Source organism: Monodelphis domestica, chromosome 6 (assembly GCF_027887165.1).
Source record: "Monodelphis domestica isolate mMonDom1 chromosome 6, mMonDom1.pri, whole genome shotgun sequence".
Classification (NCBI taxonomy): Eukaryota; Metazoa; Chordata; class Mammalia; order Didelphimorphia; family Didelphidae; genus Monodelphis; species Monodelphis domestica.
The window spans coordinates 245,592,920-245,610,102 of NC_077232.1; the positions used below are offsets into that span (position 1 = coordinate 245,592,920).

General features: G+C 35.9%; 1 protein-coding gene across 9 annotated transcripts in view; it reads left to right on the forward strand.

Moving 5' to 3' along the window:
* The first annotated feature begins 395 nt into the window (after positions 1 to 395).
* CAMK2D (calcium/calmodulin dependent protein kinase II delta) overlaps positions 396 to 17,183 on the forward strand; it is a 363,055-nt gene continuing 346,267 nt past the window's right edge. For all 9 annotated transcript variants that reach the window (XM_056803000.1, XM_056802996.1, XM_056802995.1 and 6 more), the window contains exons 1-2: positions 396 to 998; positions 2,665 to 2,759. In XM_056803000.1, the coding sequence (XP_056658978.1) occupies positions 931 to 998; positions 2,665 to 2,759 (163 nt within the window). In that variant the 5' untranslated portion in view covers positions 396 to 930. The remainder of the gene's footprint in view (positions 999 to 2,664; positions 2,760 to 17,183) is intronic.

Consider the following 17,183-nt stretch of genomic DNA (forward strand, 5'->3'; position numbering starts at 1 on the left):
GCCGAGAGAGGGTTGTGTCGCTAGAGGGAGGTGTGGGACAGAGAAAAGAGGGGGGGAAGCGGAGGGGTGGGGGGTGACCCCGCAGTAGGTCGAGGAGGGGTTGGGGGACAGCAGAGACTGAGGCTTCTCCGGAGCTGAACCTAGCTCTCTCCACTGCTGTCCTCTCAGGGTGCCTGGCGCGCTCCAAGTCGTGCCTCCTCTCTTCATTTCCAGAGAACTGCCTAGGTGTCCCAGCTGCCCGGCGGCTGTCACTAGCGGGGCGGGGAAGGGGAGGGGAAAACCGGCCAGAATAGCCGAGCTTCCCATTGCTCGGGCGCTCCCTTCGCGCACACCCACCCACCCACTGGAGTGGAGAGACTGAGGCTGCTGACAGCTGCAACTGGACGGGAGTTCTCTCCTTCGGGCTTCTCTTCCTTCCCCCGCCCCCTCCCCACTCCACTCCACCCCCTCTCCACCCTTTCACTCCCTCCCCTCCGCCTTTATTCCCTCTTGTCCCCAGTTCTTATCGTTTCGCAACTGCTCGCCTCCTGCCCCGTGGCTGACTGAGTTTTTTCTCTCTCCAACCCCCCCTCCTAATTCCTGGCACCTCTTCTATAATACTTTACCCCCCCTCCTCCAATTGGGGAGTGGGGGTGGGAGCGAGGGAGGGTGGAGCGTCCAGAGCCAGAGAAGCAAAAGAAGGAAGAGGGAGCAGGAGGATTGTACGATTGTGGAGAGGGGACCCCACGCCACCCTTTCTTTCCCATTACACCCTTCCTACCTTCCCTCCTCCCCCCCACCCCAAGTCCTGATCCAGCCACTTTCGGGCAAGAAAAGTGAAGGAATACGGCTCGGGGGTGATAGCGACACGGGGGCCAGTCCCAGGCAAGCAGCAGCACCTCCCGTCCCGTCTCATCCTCCTTCCTCCTAAACCGGAGACAGCCGGGACCTATGATGGCTTCAACTACAACCTGCACCAGGTTCACCGACGAGTATCAGCTTTTCGAGGAGCTTGGAAAGTAAGCGCCCTTGCCTGGCATCTGCGGGTACCTTTTCCCGCAGAGGGCGAGTCGGTTCCCCCCCCACCCCCTCGCCCCAACCAGCAGTCCTTACTTACCATTAGGGGTCGTGGGAGTTTAGAAAAAAAAAGGAGGGGGGTTTGGGGAAGAGGCTGCTGGCTTGACAGCTGGGCAAAAGGTGCTGATCTTTAGGATGAGAGCGCGGGAGGAGAAAGGGAAGCCCACCGGGCTGCGGCCAAATCGGCTAATCCCACCTACCCTCTTTCTGAACTCCGGTTTGTTCAAGAGAGCCTTAGTGAATTTATGATCCTTGTAGTTGTAGCTGTCATCCTTTGGAGTGTGTATATGCTTGTGAAAGGCAGGAAATGAGAACCCATGTAAAATGCAACATAGATCATGTTTTCTGTAAATAGAGATGCCTCCAGGGTTTACCGGCGTGTCTGCTCAGTGATACACGTAGGATGAGAACCTCACTGACATAGACGGTGCCATATTTATTGATGCCGAAAGTTCAAGTTGGCGTTCAATCTATTTTGCATCCAGTAGTTCTGTCAAAGGAGACGCCAGCCCAGTGTTACATACAAACCTAAATACCAAACCTCTGCAACCTTCAGCTATTTTAGGGGGGGAAAACTTTCTGGGATTGATTAATGTCGCACCATTCTTCCCAGGTACAGACCATTTTTCCTATAAGGATTCATTTAAATGTGCATGAGAGGATATGCTCTGGAAAGGGGAGACTCCTTTTTTTTTTTTTTAAAGATTATATATAGATGTGTGTATGTTATATTTACACATATACATATACACACTGACGAAAATCCCTAGCCTTTTTAAGGAAGAGAAAGACCTAGATGAGGGAACTCATAAAGAAATGTAACCTAGAGGCTCAGCCACTGTGTTCAGGCATCACCCCCAATTGAAATCTATTCTCATTCATATCTACAGCTTGATCTTTTACTTGAAGAAGGGGTGTGTTCATATATGTTTGTTGGTGGCTGAGGAAGGCAAATACAAGGAAATTTAAATTTTACTGTGTAATTGTATTTATTCAGTACAATAGTCTTACACTGACTGGTGCTGCTTTTTTTTCCCCCCTAAACCATGGAGAATATGTCGGAAGAGGCAGTTTAATTAAAAACCTTTTTCCCTCAACCAAAGCTTAGAGAAATCATCATGCCAGGATTCATTAACCCACACAAATGTGCTCAATATTTATATTTCAGTGAGAACAATTAACATATTTATAGAGTTAGAGATACACTCATTATTTTTACCCCTACCAAAATAAATGGGCAGCAGATTTTGGCTCCCTCTTATTCCAGCTCTGTGCAGTGTTTTCTCTGGGCATTTGGTTCTACTGTGTGAGTGGATGTTTGTAGAATGTGTTCAAATTCCTTGTGCAAACAAGATCCGTTACAATTGGCAGACCCTTTTATTTTGTTGTTGAATGATATGGTGTGCTCTCTGTTAAATTCTAATCGCTATTATATTCTTGAAAATTAAGGAAGGGCCAGGTTGCCAATTGGAATGGTTCTTTTGGGGGCTAGTCCTATTGATATTTAGAAAGCCACTAAAATCACTGAAAGCACATACATTATTAGATCCCATTTATTAAGTATCAGAGCCCAGTTGTATTGATACCTTGCTGATTATTGGTTTTCAGGGGGGCATTCTCAGTGGTGAGAAGATGCATGAAAATCCCTACAGGACAAGAATATGCTGCCAAAATTATCAACACCAAAAAGCTTTCTGCTAGGGGTGGGTATTTTCAACCAATTTTTTTGAGTGTCTTTAAAAATTTGCTTTAAATGATCAGTATTGTATGTAAACATGTGCTGTGGTTACAGTGTAATTAGATACTAAAGGTTTTATAATATATTTATAAGTATTTCCTCTCCCTAAAGAAGTATTGATTAATTTATTTTTAAAACAATTGGACAAATTAAACCACTTATGGTTGGCATGTTTAATACTATAGTGAATTCAGATTCTTGTCGTTGGTGCCATCCCATATTCAATAGCATGTATGAATGGAGCTATTCTAAAATAAATGGCACTATGAAGAACTTTGCTTTTAGCTCTAGTGTAAAATAACTTTGAATACAACCCTGGGATTAAAAAAAAAATAACATGACTCTCAACAGTCTCTTTTGCTTTTGAGGAGGAAAAATAGGCCATGGCTCATTTGAATCATGCTCTTCCATTGTAATTACTCTTAAACTCAATTCAGCAAGACATATTTAATACCGATAGCCTTAAGAGGAAAATACGTGGCACAGACCTTGTTCTAAAACAAAATGTTTGGCTATAATTGTGTAGGCATGTTTTTTATGTTTTTATGTGCACTCAAGGGTTATACTTTTTTCTTAGACATAAATGGTTCTCATAGAATCTGTGATAATCATGATATACATTTGGTTTGTCACTGAACAGATATTTAATAATCATATTTAGTTATAACTGGAAATTGTTTATTATCAAGGGAGTAAAAGAACTTGTGATGATTTTGTTTGTGTAGCAGCACAGGCATGCTAGCACATTTGTACTGAACACAACCAATTATGGTGCATGTTTCTATAATATTTTTGTTTGAACTTATGATCTGCTGATGAACTTAAACATGAATCGCGTCAGGGAGGAAAACCATATTTGTCCACTGGGCGGATTTTGAAAGTGGAAATGAGAAGAAAGCAGAGTTTACTCATTTTGCCTTGAGTTTGAAAGTGTTGCTACTATTTAACATTTAGTTTACCTTTATATGACTGGATATCAGCTTGACTGTGATTGGAGGCTTTTCCTTCTCTACTTTGGTACAAAATTCTGCCTTTAAAATTTTCTTTGTGCTTAAGTTGGCAGATGGGAATCTTTTACAAGGGATTTCCCCCATTACTACTCTACCACCCACCTCTCACCTAACTGTGATTCAGAGGAACATGCACATTCAAAGCCCTTGACACTTTAGAGATCAGTTAGAAGATGCACTCCCCAGGCAGTGAGAGGTAGAAATAAATAGATGCACTATGCTTAGATATGCCTTTTTCTTTCCTCCCCCAAATAGTTTTGACTAATGAAAAAAAAAAGATAAAAAGAATGATTAACTCAGAAGCTCTTCATCCCTCCTTGGTGCCTTTATAAAAGAGACACTTAGGGATACTCTGAAGTCTATCTAGACCCTTGCAATAGGTCAAACCAAATATTTGACTCACCAGAAAATCCTTTAATGACTTTAAGCCTCATCATAAATTGAATCAAAATAATTGATCATACTCATTAGGAGTAAATTACTTAATTATAATAATTTCTTACTGGACCCATGGTAGCCTACTCCAGAGTTTAGGGCATTATCATCTTTTTTATATACTTTCCCTTCTCTTACTTAATAAGCCACTAATCATGTGATTCGCTCTTGGAATGCCCTCCTTCCCCTCTTTCAAAGCAAATTTGTACTTTAAAAAAAAAGAATCTCTCCAAAGTCTCACTTCCAGAAGTCTGCTGACCTTGTTGAGACCTAGATCTTTTTAACAACTCTAAGGTAATCTTATTGAAAAACACTGAAACAGGATTCAGAAGCCCTTAATTCTAGTCTTGGATGCCACTTATCATCTGTATAACATTGAACAAGTTATTTAACCACTTGTAAAAACTGGTGAAATACTTGTTGCTCCTGCTTTACAAGAGAATTACATTATATATATATATATATATACATATATATATTTATAAAATTTATATTACATATACACATAATATATATGGGATGAACACATATATAGACATATATATATATATATATATATTTGTGTGTATAGATAAAAATTTTTAACACCCATACATTTAAGGTATTGTTGTCATTATTATGATTACTAGAATCAGAGGATCTTAGAGGAAATCTGTTCCAACTGCTTAATTTTACAAATTTGAAGAAACTGAGGCCCAGATAAGACTGGTCCAAATTATTTCCATCTCCTTTAAATATTTTGTTCTTAACTCTAATATGTCTGTGCTTACTGCTTTTGGTTATTACATGTTTGTGCATATATTGATGGGTATGGTTATTAAATAATAAACTCCATACCGGGAAGCCTTATGTTCTTTGTATTCTTCAGAAATCCCCACAGACTTTAAATGATGTTGACTGTGATCAAATATGGTTCATTAAATGGTACTCTGAAATGACTATTGAACACCCATGGGTGTATAATTTACTTGAAAGGAGGGACTTTAGATAGATAAAATGTTAATTCTATTCATCGATGCCAGTCAAGTTATTTCTTTTTAGATAAGTGGGAGAACAGATCTCAACGAAGACTGTGTAGAGTAACGTGCTTTTAAAAATCTTGTTCCTCTTTGAAATGGAGTTTCCAGCTTCTTGGCAGGATACAGGTAGATCTGAAGATGCATTTCTGTTTTAAATCTTGTTTTTGAAATGTGTTAATTAGCTAAAGGGAGCAGTAGTATGGTACAGTGGAAAGAAGTTTGGATTTGGAGTTATAGATGGTGAGTTCCAATCCCGCCTCACTAGCTTTGCCTAGGTAATCCTGTTAAATCACTTAACTTTTTTTCAGCTGTTTCCTTCATCAGTTAAATGAACAATTTAGACTGGATAGCCTTTAAAATCCCTTTTTGATTTAAATTGGTGATCCATGATCCCATGGTTTATGGTTTTAAAAGAGACCCTAAAAAAGTCAACTTCAAGAAATGTTACCTTTGCCAGTCTGTGATACTTTGATTGGTTTGTCCCACCAAGCTTTTGTCTTATGATTATTTGAAATACTATGCCTTTGTGAACCTGAGTGTTAAGTATCTTTAGTTTTAAGATCAGAGAAGAACTGCAAAATACGCCAGTGTAACTGAGAAGGATAATTCTTTATTGTCAGTAAATCCAACCAATAGAACAGAAATGAGGGCAGGGAAAGCGGGGAGCTGGCAGAGTTCCTGCACACATTTGCAAATGCAGCTGTACTGTCACCCACCTAGTTTTTAGCGGGACTGTTTAAAGATTTCTAGCAGGCCGTTACACTTCCTCTCAGCTGTTAGTCATGCACACCATATATGGAGACTGGTAGTGTATCAAAGACATTCTTTTGCTATTGTGTTAAAGTGCACATTGGTAATAGACTGATTATAGGGCACAGAGCAGGTAGATAACTGCACTTATCACACTGAAGTGGACTGTTTTGTAGCAGAAAATAAAATATTTAGGCCCTCCTTCCCCATCAGAAATATGCAAAATATTATAAAATAAAAAAATCTTCTTTCTAAAGGCTTTTAAAATTATATATAAGAAATGTTTAGTATTGAAGGGTTTTAGTTCATATAGACATATTAAGTAGAAACCATATCATTATTAAGTTAATGATGCTAGTTGACATTTCCAAGGGTTTTTTCCAAATATTCTTTTGTAGACATTACTCATCTGCTCTTTAAACTAACTTATGGTGTTAGATATGATTAATCCCTATTTTACTGATAAAGGAATTATTTATTGAAAAATAGGTAATGCCCACGATCATGTAAGTACACATGGTAGGATCCCAGCTTAGTTCTTTCTAGACTCTATTGCCAATCCACTCTCCATATACAAATACCTCTCTTATTTTAGATATATTGATAAGATTATCATTATGAGATAAATAATGTTGCTAAGTCATATGGGTTCCCTATAAAGCTTGCATAAACCCTTCAGAATCAAGCACACCGTGTAACATTTACCTAACATAATCTGTTACATGTATATTCACCTTGTATCCAATACTAGGGTTATAAAATTATTTATTTCTCTACATCTTCAAAAATGATACAAAACAAACTCCCTTAGAACAAAGCTAGCAATTACTTTATAGGAACTTGGTATATATACTACTTGAAACAAATATGCCTTTAGTTGAGGCTCAGCAGTCCTCATAAATATTCTGTAGAGATGTTGCAAATATGTTCCTTTTAAGCACAATTGACATATATATACAGAGATATAGCCTATGTATTTAAAAGCTCAAAGCTTCTTACATGTTCTTAATGCTTTTTTCCCCAGGTACATTAGTAACCCATTTAGGGGTGGCAAAAACTAATCTTGCTGGGATTTCTTGCCAGCTAATTACTCAGAAGCATTGCTGTCACTTCTTTGCCTCTTTATTTGACTTGAATTAATAATGATAAAATTGAGTTTTTACATAAGTGAATCAAATTGTTTTGGTAGCACATTTTAAATCATTAACCAATTTAGATTTTTGCTGAATTTTTGGTTCTAATTTTTTGAAAGCTTTCTAGCCTAATTGCAGTTTCAGAGAAAATTTGTTAATAGTTTTAATCAACATGGGAGGATTTTCCAACTCTTTACCATTTTTCTCCAGGGGTTGGGGGAATAGGGGAAGAGAGAGAGAGACAGAGAGACAGAGAGAGAGAGAGAAAGAGAGAGACAGAGACAGAAAGATAGACAGAGATAGAGAGACAGAGATGAGACAGAGAGACAAAGAGAGCTCTTTTAAAAAGGTAATGACATCCTTTTTATTTTGGTCATTTTACTCATTATTATATCTGTTTTGATATAAAATGTAGTTATTAATTCCCCCCACTTGGATGAATTTTATTACTGTTCATTTCTTGATAATAGTGCTTATGATGAAAATACGTTTTGAATAAATATATTAGTGATGTTGAAAACTAGCAGAGGATTGAGATAATGATATTTGTGGTTGTTATTGGCAAATGCACAGAATTTTTGTTCACCATTATTGAATGAACTTAGAATATAATATTAAATGAAGAATGTGAATAGCAGTGATTTCAGTGAAAGAGTAGTGACTGACATCAACATGTAACTAGCTACATGATTGACAATGTCAGAATCTGACATCATGAGAAATTAGTTTTTTAAACCAGGCTAATACTTTTCCACTGAAATATTGATTTAGATTATTATTTTAAAATTGTAATTTAATAATAAGTGATCATTTATGAAGATTTTTAATGTCAATGAGCATAAATAATTACTAAGCACTTATTAGAATTTAATTTTTTTTTCATTCATTAGGACACTTTGAAATTTTATTTCAGAATCTTCTGGATATTTACAAAGCCAGGGTGTCCCAGAATATACATTTTCAAATTCAATTTATATTGTAGACTCTGTCTAGGACTGTCTTATACATCATGCCTCCCTGGCTATACCTAGTATGGTATATTTCATGTAGTAGATGATATGTGAACATTTGACTAATTGGCTGAAAAAATTGGGCACCTTGGGAGCTACATTAATTCTCAGGGGACCCATTTAGGAAGTTTGCTGCAGTGAATAAAATTAGATGTTAGCAACAGGTACAATATGGGACTTTTAATTCTCAGGGAGGCTAAACTAGTTATATAGTCAGACGACATAATGGATAGACCATTGGCCCTGGAGTCAGGAAGACCTGGTTTGAAATCTATAGTAGCTATGTGAACTTGGCCATGTCATTTAACCTGTTTTCCTCACTTTCCTCAGCTATAAAATGGACATAATAAACAGCATCTACCTTTCGTGGCTGTTGCAAGCATCAAATGACATAGTTTGTACAGTGTTTAGCCCCGTGCCTAGCACTTAGTAGAAGCTATGTAAATACTTATTCTTATCCTCCTCCCAAACTCAAGAATGACAAAATCAGACACTTTTAAATATTTTTTTTAAATTGAAGTTATTTCATCCTCTCCTACCATTTAATAGAAAGGATATGATTGCACATCAATATGATCTGAACAGAATTGATTCCATGGATCTAAAAATTCATGTCACATCATATCAGTAGATCACAATTTATTAAAACAGAAGTAATTTTTGCAAAGACTCCCCACCATGTCGATTGATTCTATCATGATATTAAAGGCAATTAATAATTATGAAGTGGACAGAACTCATACCAGAAGGTCACTACCACTTCATAAACCAGTAGATACCAAAAGGTCCTCGAGGATTACCATAAAGATCTCAAGTTATAAATACAAAGTCTTCATCTTCAGTAGCCTTTAAAATTAAACTATAATGAAGTTACATTAAGCATTTTTATTCAAGCCAAAATTGTTACGTGCAATGTAAAAAAGATGTCATTTTCCTGAATTCATATAACCTATAATTAATAGCTTTCAGATTATAGAATTAATATTTTTAAATGAATAGTTTTCAAAGTATAAAAACAGAAGAAGAAATCAGTCATGTGTCAACCTCTTACACCTGTTGTATTTTATTACTGAACTTTTCCCAAAAATTCTATTAGTGAACCTGTCACAGATGAATTTATATACTAGTACTTTTGCTCAGTAACCAAAAAGTAATCATCTTGTCTACATAAGCAATAATCTGCTGAATATAGAATGTAAAAACAAAACAAAACCCTGGAGGAGAGTGACCTCTTTCAGGACCATTTCTATCTGAATTCTATCAAAAATATCTAGAAGAAAGAGAATCCCAGTAGTAATGACAGATGGTGAAGTTATAGTTTCTACTACGTCTTCCTAAGATTTCTGGAATATCAGGGGACAAAGGGGAATATCATAGATTTCAATATGTCTTCTTTCTTCTACCACTGATCATGAAGATTACAGGAAAATGAAAGGTTGAGGGACCTATTGTACTACAATAAAAGTTCTCCTTTAGTTTTCCTTTCCTTTCCTTTTTCCTTTTGGTTGATAAAACTCCATTTATGTTTTAACAAAAATAATGCCTAGTTTTTAATTTCTGGTCAATATTCCAGTCTTGTATGAACTGAAAATAAATATACAACTCTTCTGAGTAAAAGGAAGGTTTAAGAATCTCTAATTCTCCATGAGTCAGTCAGTTTTACTGGGTGAGTAAGCATTTTCTTTCAGAGAATCACAGTTTAGGAAGGGTGGGCAGTCTGTGGACAGACAGATCTTTTTAAATGGTCTATGAGGAAAATTCACCAAACCACATGAACTATTCCTTGATTGTTTTTTTCTGCCCATGGCCAGAATTTTTTTCTTAAACTCTTACCTTCTCATGGCAAAGCCTAGGCAATTTAGGTTAAATGACTTGCCTAGTCACATAGCTAAAATGTATAAAATGATTTGAATTGTTACAATTAAAATTAACCCAAGAGACTGATTTTGGTTAAGAATATAATTTTATTGATTATATTAGGATTATTGGTTAGGCCAGCATTATAATTAATAAAGTGATATAGATCTCCATGACTTCTCATGGGGCAACCTGAACTGGGTTGGCAATCTAATGAATAGATTTTTTTGAGCTCCTCTCTTGACCATTCCAAGACATCTTTAATTGGTGAAAGTTAATTAAGAGGTGACCAATCAACCTATCTACCCCTCCCTGTTCCCACCAATGAATGGGTCAGTGCACACAGGAAAAGAACCCTTGTCTTCTTTATTTATTATCCAAATTCTGCTATAGAAGAAGACATTCTTTGGGTTTTCCTAGGGTCAAAAAAAATGCAAAAAGCAACTGACTAGATGGTATCTATGACTCAGATCCCATACACAGTTATTTTCCTTAATATATAGGAATTAATATGGCATATGAAAAATAAATTCTCAAAGAACTCACTTCCTCCTGACTTCAGATCTGGCACTATATCTACTGTGCTCCTTAGCTGCCTCTATGGTTAGAATTTTTCATTCTATTCTTTCTTTTCAAGAGAATTGCCCAGTAGAGCTATGTAGAATTATAGTCTCACCTCTTATGCCTCTCCTGTATACCACTCCCTGCCTAAACTATAGCTTAAGAATCAGGAATGTGGTAGCAACAGGCACTAATTTTTCATATTCCAGCCTATAATTTCCCACGAAAGGACCCAAATTTGAAATATAGTTTATCCTTAAAAGATAAATACAGTTTTAGCTTCTTAAACTTATGGCTTTGGGGACACACTCTATATTTTCTTTGTTTTTCAAAGGATTTCTATCTTATGTACAGATTTTAATGTAGCAGTGATTTTTAGAGCAGTTTTTCAAATAATTACATAAACATCATACTCATTATAGTGAAATTATATATATACATACACACCTAAATTATACTTTAGGGGATTCTTTTCTCCAAAATGATTTTTAAAAGTTTAAGTACTATAGAAAGTAAAAGAACATCATATTTACAGTGAATATGTATGGAATATTTTAAACAGTGAAGGTTTTTAGCATTTTAAAATTTAAAAAGTTTTATTTAATATGTTTTTTGTGAAAAGATAAGAAGTGATGGATAGAAAGCAGATAGTAAACTCATAAAATAGAGCAATGGGATATTAATTTTCAAATGCATAGTAGAGCTATTTAAAATTTAGAGTATAGATTCATATGGTATAATGAAAAGAATTCTGGCCTTGAATTATGACAAGTGGTAGCTCTAAGCCTCAGTTTTCTCACTGTCAAATGGGAGTACTAATCCACATGCTACCTACTTTGCAAAGTTGTTGTCAGGAAAGTGCTTTATCACTTTTACAACCAACTTGTACTAAAATGACTTACTCTAAATGAAACAAATGTCTAGTGGTGTTCCAAGAAGCTTCCTCTGATGCCTTTATCTAGAAGTCTATTGGTCTTCCTCTGAGCTCCCCCAGACCTTAGTCACTCTCTTTTGAGTCTTTCTACCTCCATTCTTATGTTGTAGGCCTATCCTATCTCCCCAACTTGATTGTTGATTTTTTGAAGATGGGAATTATTTGTTGTTCATAATTAAGCCTTTCAAAACACCTCCTGCAGCATCTTCCAAAGAATAAAGGCTAGACAAATATTTACTGAACAAATAAATGAGGTCCAAATTTTAAAATTCAGTACTTCATCATTTCAAGAATGGCATATGATATGCCTATAATTAATTTACTGATACAATAATTGCCTCAGTGCACTAGATTTCCCTAACAGTTATGTTTTGTTTGTGTAAAATTCTTTCCCCTTTAAAAAATTGAATACCTATTTACTTGGGCTGCCCAACTTTATTTTATGGAAAGAGTTCTGGCCTTAAAGATTGTGGTTGAGTCTTAGTTCTACTATTTATAAGCTCTGTAACCATAGATAAGACATTTCATCTTTTCTGTGCCTCTGTTTGTGAATTATAAAAATGGGAATAATACTGTTTGAATGACTCAAAATTATTTGCCTTGCTAATGGAGTGTTTAATAATAGAAGATTTGGGGGGATAGTGACTCACTTTTAAGACCTATGTGACACTGGACACCAGTCCCTCTGTTTTATTATTGAAAAGTCTATTAGCATCAATGTACACACTTTTACTATTCAACTAGGTAACTTTCCTTAGATATTCCAAGCAGTGGTGCCAAACTGTCAACCCAACTCCCAAGTGCTGCACACTGGGTTAAAATGTACTTTGTGAAATATTAAAATATAAAATAACCTATTAATTTCTGTTTTTCTGAGCCAGTATGCAGCCAGCAAGTATCTATTTCTATCTGAGTTTCATACCACCGAAGGATCTAGGACCTCAATGATCATGTCTCCTCTTAAATGATTACCTATCTCCACTTTATTAATCTATGCAATTCTTGGTCATGGCCAGGTTCGTGCTAGCTACCAGGAGAGCCAATTGTTAAATTTTCAGTATGAGTATTTATTCTGTGGAAATTGACAAATGCTACAAATTAGGGTTTTATTTATTATTTTAATTGGTATAGATTTAAAATAACAATGGAGAAAAATGTAAAATTTTAGAAATGTGTTGTAGACATTTGGAGATTTTATTATTAGACACTTATAATTCTTCCACAAATCCTTAGTAGAAGACCTACATCATGTATTCATAGCCTTCCTGTAGTTCTTTTCAGGTTTCCTCTAGTTGTTAGTGTCTCATCCCCTAAATAACTTTTAAATTTTGTCTTGTATTTATTTCTACTACTACAACACATTGTATTTCCCTAGTCGAATTTTAGCTTCTTAGAGGTAAAGGCAGGGACTGTCTTAAGTCTTTGTCTCTCTCCTCTACTTTTCTCTAAATCTATCTATCCATCCATCATCCATCCACCCACATCCATCCATCCATCTATCCTTCCATCCATCCATCCATCCATCCATCCATCCATCCATCCATCCATCCATCTACCTATCCTTCCATCTATCTATCTATCTATCTATCTATCTATCTATCTATCTATCTATCTATCTATCTATCTATCTATCTGTCTATCTACATGTGTGTAGACATATGTCCACATAAATGTATATATATACACATATATATGTGCATATATATATATACACACAGATAAAGAAATAGAAATATTCTAAACACTTAGCATAGTGCCTGATTTTTGTGGCAAAACTTGAGCTGTCTATCTTGTATTATCTGTTTTCTACTGAATAACTATCCTATCTCCATGCTTCATCTTATGAGTTTTAGGACTCCAAAGATGAGTTGGGTTGATTCAAAAGCTATAGAGCTGAAAGGGATCTCAAATCATTTTTCAGATGGAAAAACCTTAGGACCAGGGTTGCATAGTTACTGTTTGTATAGAGTATTTCAAGGTTTGCAAACTGCTTTTTACATTATATAAGTTTATCCTCAAAACCACCTTTGGTGGGCAGCTAGGTAGTACAGGGAAAAGACCACTAAGCCTGAAGTCAGGAGAACCTGGGTTTCAATATGACCTCTTATACGTCCTAGCTTTGGGAATCTGAGCAAGTTAAGTCATTTAACCTCTATTGCCTAGACCTTTCCACTCTTCTGTCTGAGAATTGGTACTAAGAAAGAAGAAAAGGGTTAAAAAAAACAAACAAACCAAGAACAACCTTGGGGTGTAAGTGCTAGGATTATCCCCATTTTATTAGTGAGGAAACTGAGACATTTGAAGTTAAATGACTTGCTCAGGGCGATATATATAATAAATGTCTGAGGCAAGATTTGAACTCAATTTCTTGACTCCAGGTCAAGTACTCTACCTACTGGGCCACATAATTGACTGTAGCTATGTTATGACTTGCCTAGGGTCATACAAATAGTAAGCATCAATTCCTAGACCTTTGGTTTAAATTTCATAATAACTTTTTTTGTTCATCTTAAAGTGTAGCATACGCTTTTTTAAAAAAAGGATTTTAAATGGTATATTCTCTTGGCCATGTTTACCATATAGCTTTTATTTTTATAAAGTGATATAAGGTATTTTAAATACATAAAAATGCCCATGGTCTTCTTTCCAAATTCTGAGTCCGGAAATGTTACAAATAAAGGCTTGGAAAGCTGCCCGTGGTATTCTCTCATGAGAGTCTTCAAACAAATAAAGCATAGATAGAAAATCTAGTTTATTTGGCTCTTTTTCAAGAAAACTCATTGTAGTGCTCTATCATTCAGTGTGGCATGTTCTATGAAGAAGCGGGGCTCGTATTGTTTTGTTAAAAGTGCTTTATTTTTAGAAACTACATTTAGTTATTTTGATAAAAGCCTCCTGGCCATCCTTATTAGTGCTAAGTAGAGAGTAAATCCTTGGTAACAGTAGTGGGGGAAATAATGAGAGACTAGACTTGAAATGAGAGTTTTGGGCAGTTTATAGAAAATCTAGCTATATTAAATCATATTATTTAAATAAAAGCAACTTTACTTTCTTTATAGCATATATATGTACATGTATATATTTATATACACAAGTATGCACACATACATACATATTTTTTTTTAATTTTGGTGAGGTCTCAGAGAGTTATTATTTATTATTATGTACTTTACTGGTGATCCATAGGATGAAAAAATTCTACAATTACATGATTATTTACATTTCGTTTTAAGTATTTTAATTTGTATCAGGATATTTACATCTTGTAAAGCCCACTTTTAAAAGTATCTTAAAACTAAAACCTGTAAAACTAGAGGTTGTTGTTCCATCGTTAAGTCGTGCCCAATTCTTTGTGATTCCACGAGCCATAGTACGCCAGGCTCTTCTGTCTCACTATCTTTTCAAGTCTCTCCAAATTCATGTTCATTGCTTCTATGATACTATCCATCTCATCCTTGCCATTCTCTTCTCCTACCTTTAGTCTTTCCTAAAGTCAAAGTCTTTTCCTTTGAGTCGTGTTTTCTCATGTTGTGAGTCAAAGTATTTAAGCTTCAACTTCATTATTTGTTCTTCCAATGAGTTGTCTCAATAATTTTTTGAAGTATTAACTGATTTGATCTTCTTGCTGTCCACGGGATTCTGAAAAGTCTTCTCCAGCACCACAACTCAAGAGCAATGCATCTGTAGCACTCAGCTTTTCCTAATAGTCCAACTCGCCTAGCCATATATTACTACTGGAAAAAACAAAAACAAAAACATAGCTTTGACTATAAGGACCTTTTTTGGCAAAGTAATATCTCTGCTTTTTAGTATGCTGTCTAGATTTGTTATGGCTTTCCTTCCAAGGAGCACGCATCTTTTAATTTCATGGCTGCAGTCACTGTCTGCAGTGATTTTTGAGCCCAAGAATATAAAATCTGACACTGCTTCCATTTCTCTCTCTATTTACCAGGAAATGTTGGAACCATTTGTCATAATCTTAGTTGGTTTTTTCTTTTTATGTTAAACTTCAAACGAGCTTTTACACTTTCCTCTTTCACCTTCAAGAGATTCTTCACTTTCTGCCATCAGAAAGTGACATCTGCATATGAGACTATTGATATTTCTTCCAGCAATCTTATTTTATTTTTAAATTTAGTTTATTTATTTAATTAATTAATTTCGAATATTTTTCCATGATTGCATGATTCATGTTCTTTCCCTTCCCTCCTCTTACTCCCCTCCCATAGCCAACAAGCGATTCCACTGGGTTTTACATGTGTCATTGATCCAGACCTATTTCTATACTATTGATATTTGCACCAGGGTGATGATCCTTTAGAGTCTACGTCTCCAATCATATCCCCATCAACCCATGTGATCAAGCAGTTGTTTTTCTTCTGTGTTTCTACTCCCACAGTTCTTCCTCTGGATTTGAATAACGTTCTTTCTCATAAGTCCCTCAGAATTGTCCTGGATCTTTGCATTGCTGTTGGTAGAGAAGTCCATTACATTCGATTATGCCATAGTGTGTCCATCTCTATGTACAATGTTCTCCTGGTTCTGCTCCTTTCACCCTGCATCAATTCCTGGAGGTTGTTCCAGTTCACATGGAATTCCTCCAGTTCATTATTCCTTTGAGCTCATTAGTATTCCATCACCAACATATACCACAATTTGTTCAGCCATTCCCCAATTGAAGAACATCCCCTCATTTTCCAATTTTTTGCCACCACAAATAATGTGACTATAAATATTTTTGTACAAGTCTTTTTCTTTATGATCTCTTTGGGGTATAAACCCAGCAATCTTAATTCCAGCTTTTGATTCATCCAACATAGTTTTTTACGTGATGACCTCTGCATATAAATTAAATAAGATCACAGTATACACCCTTTTCATACGTCTTCCTCAGTATTAAACCAATCAGCTGTTCCATGTATGGTTGTAACTGTCATTTCTTGAGCCCACATACATATTCTTCAGGAGAAAAGTAAGATGATCTGATACACCCATCTCTTTGAAGACTTGCCACATTTTGTTGTGATCCACACAGTCAAAAGCTTCAGTATAGTCAAAGAAGGAGAAGTAGATGTTTTTCTGGAACTCCCTCGCTTCCTCCATAATCCAGCAAATGTTGAAGATTAGTTCTCTAATTCCTCTGGCTCTTCTAAAACCCACCACAAAGAAAGAACCCAAGACTCTACTAGCAAGCAAGCTTTGAGCTATATGTAGTAGCAGGAAAGTTTCAGCAACACAAACTGAAACCTTCCTTATTCCCTCCCTACAGTATCCTTCATGGAGGCAAACTAAACCAGCATTCTTTTTCTACACTAAAGCTCCTTTATGGGAGTCTGAAGCCTTTTCCTCCTGATGTGAAGGAAGGAGGGAGCATGTTTCTTTTTTTTTTTTAATTAAAATTAAAATTTGGGTTTTTTTAAATAAATATTGCTTTTTTTCCCCAGATTACATGTCAATACCTTTTCTTAATATTTATTTTCTGATATTTTTCAATCCATGTTCTCTTTCCCACTCTTTTTCCTTCCCTAAGAAATCAGGAATATGATATAGGTTATATATATTCATATAATACACAATTCCATGTTAGTCATGTGAAATAAGACACATACTACTTACAGAAGAGACAAATTTGTGGAGGAAATAAAGTAAAGAATGGTACTTTTCAATTTGCATTTGTACT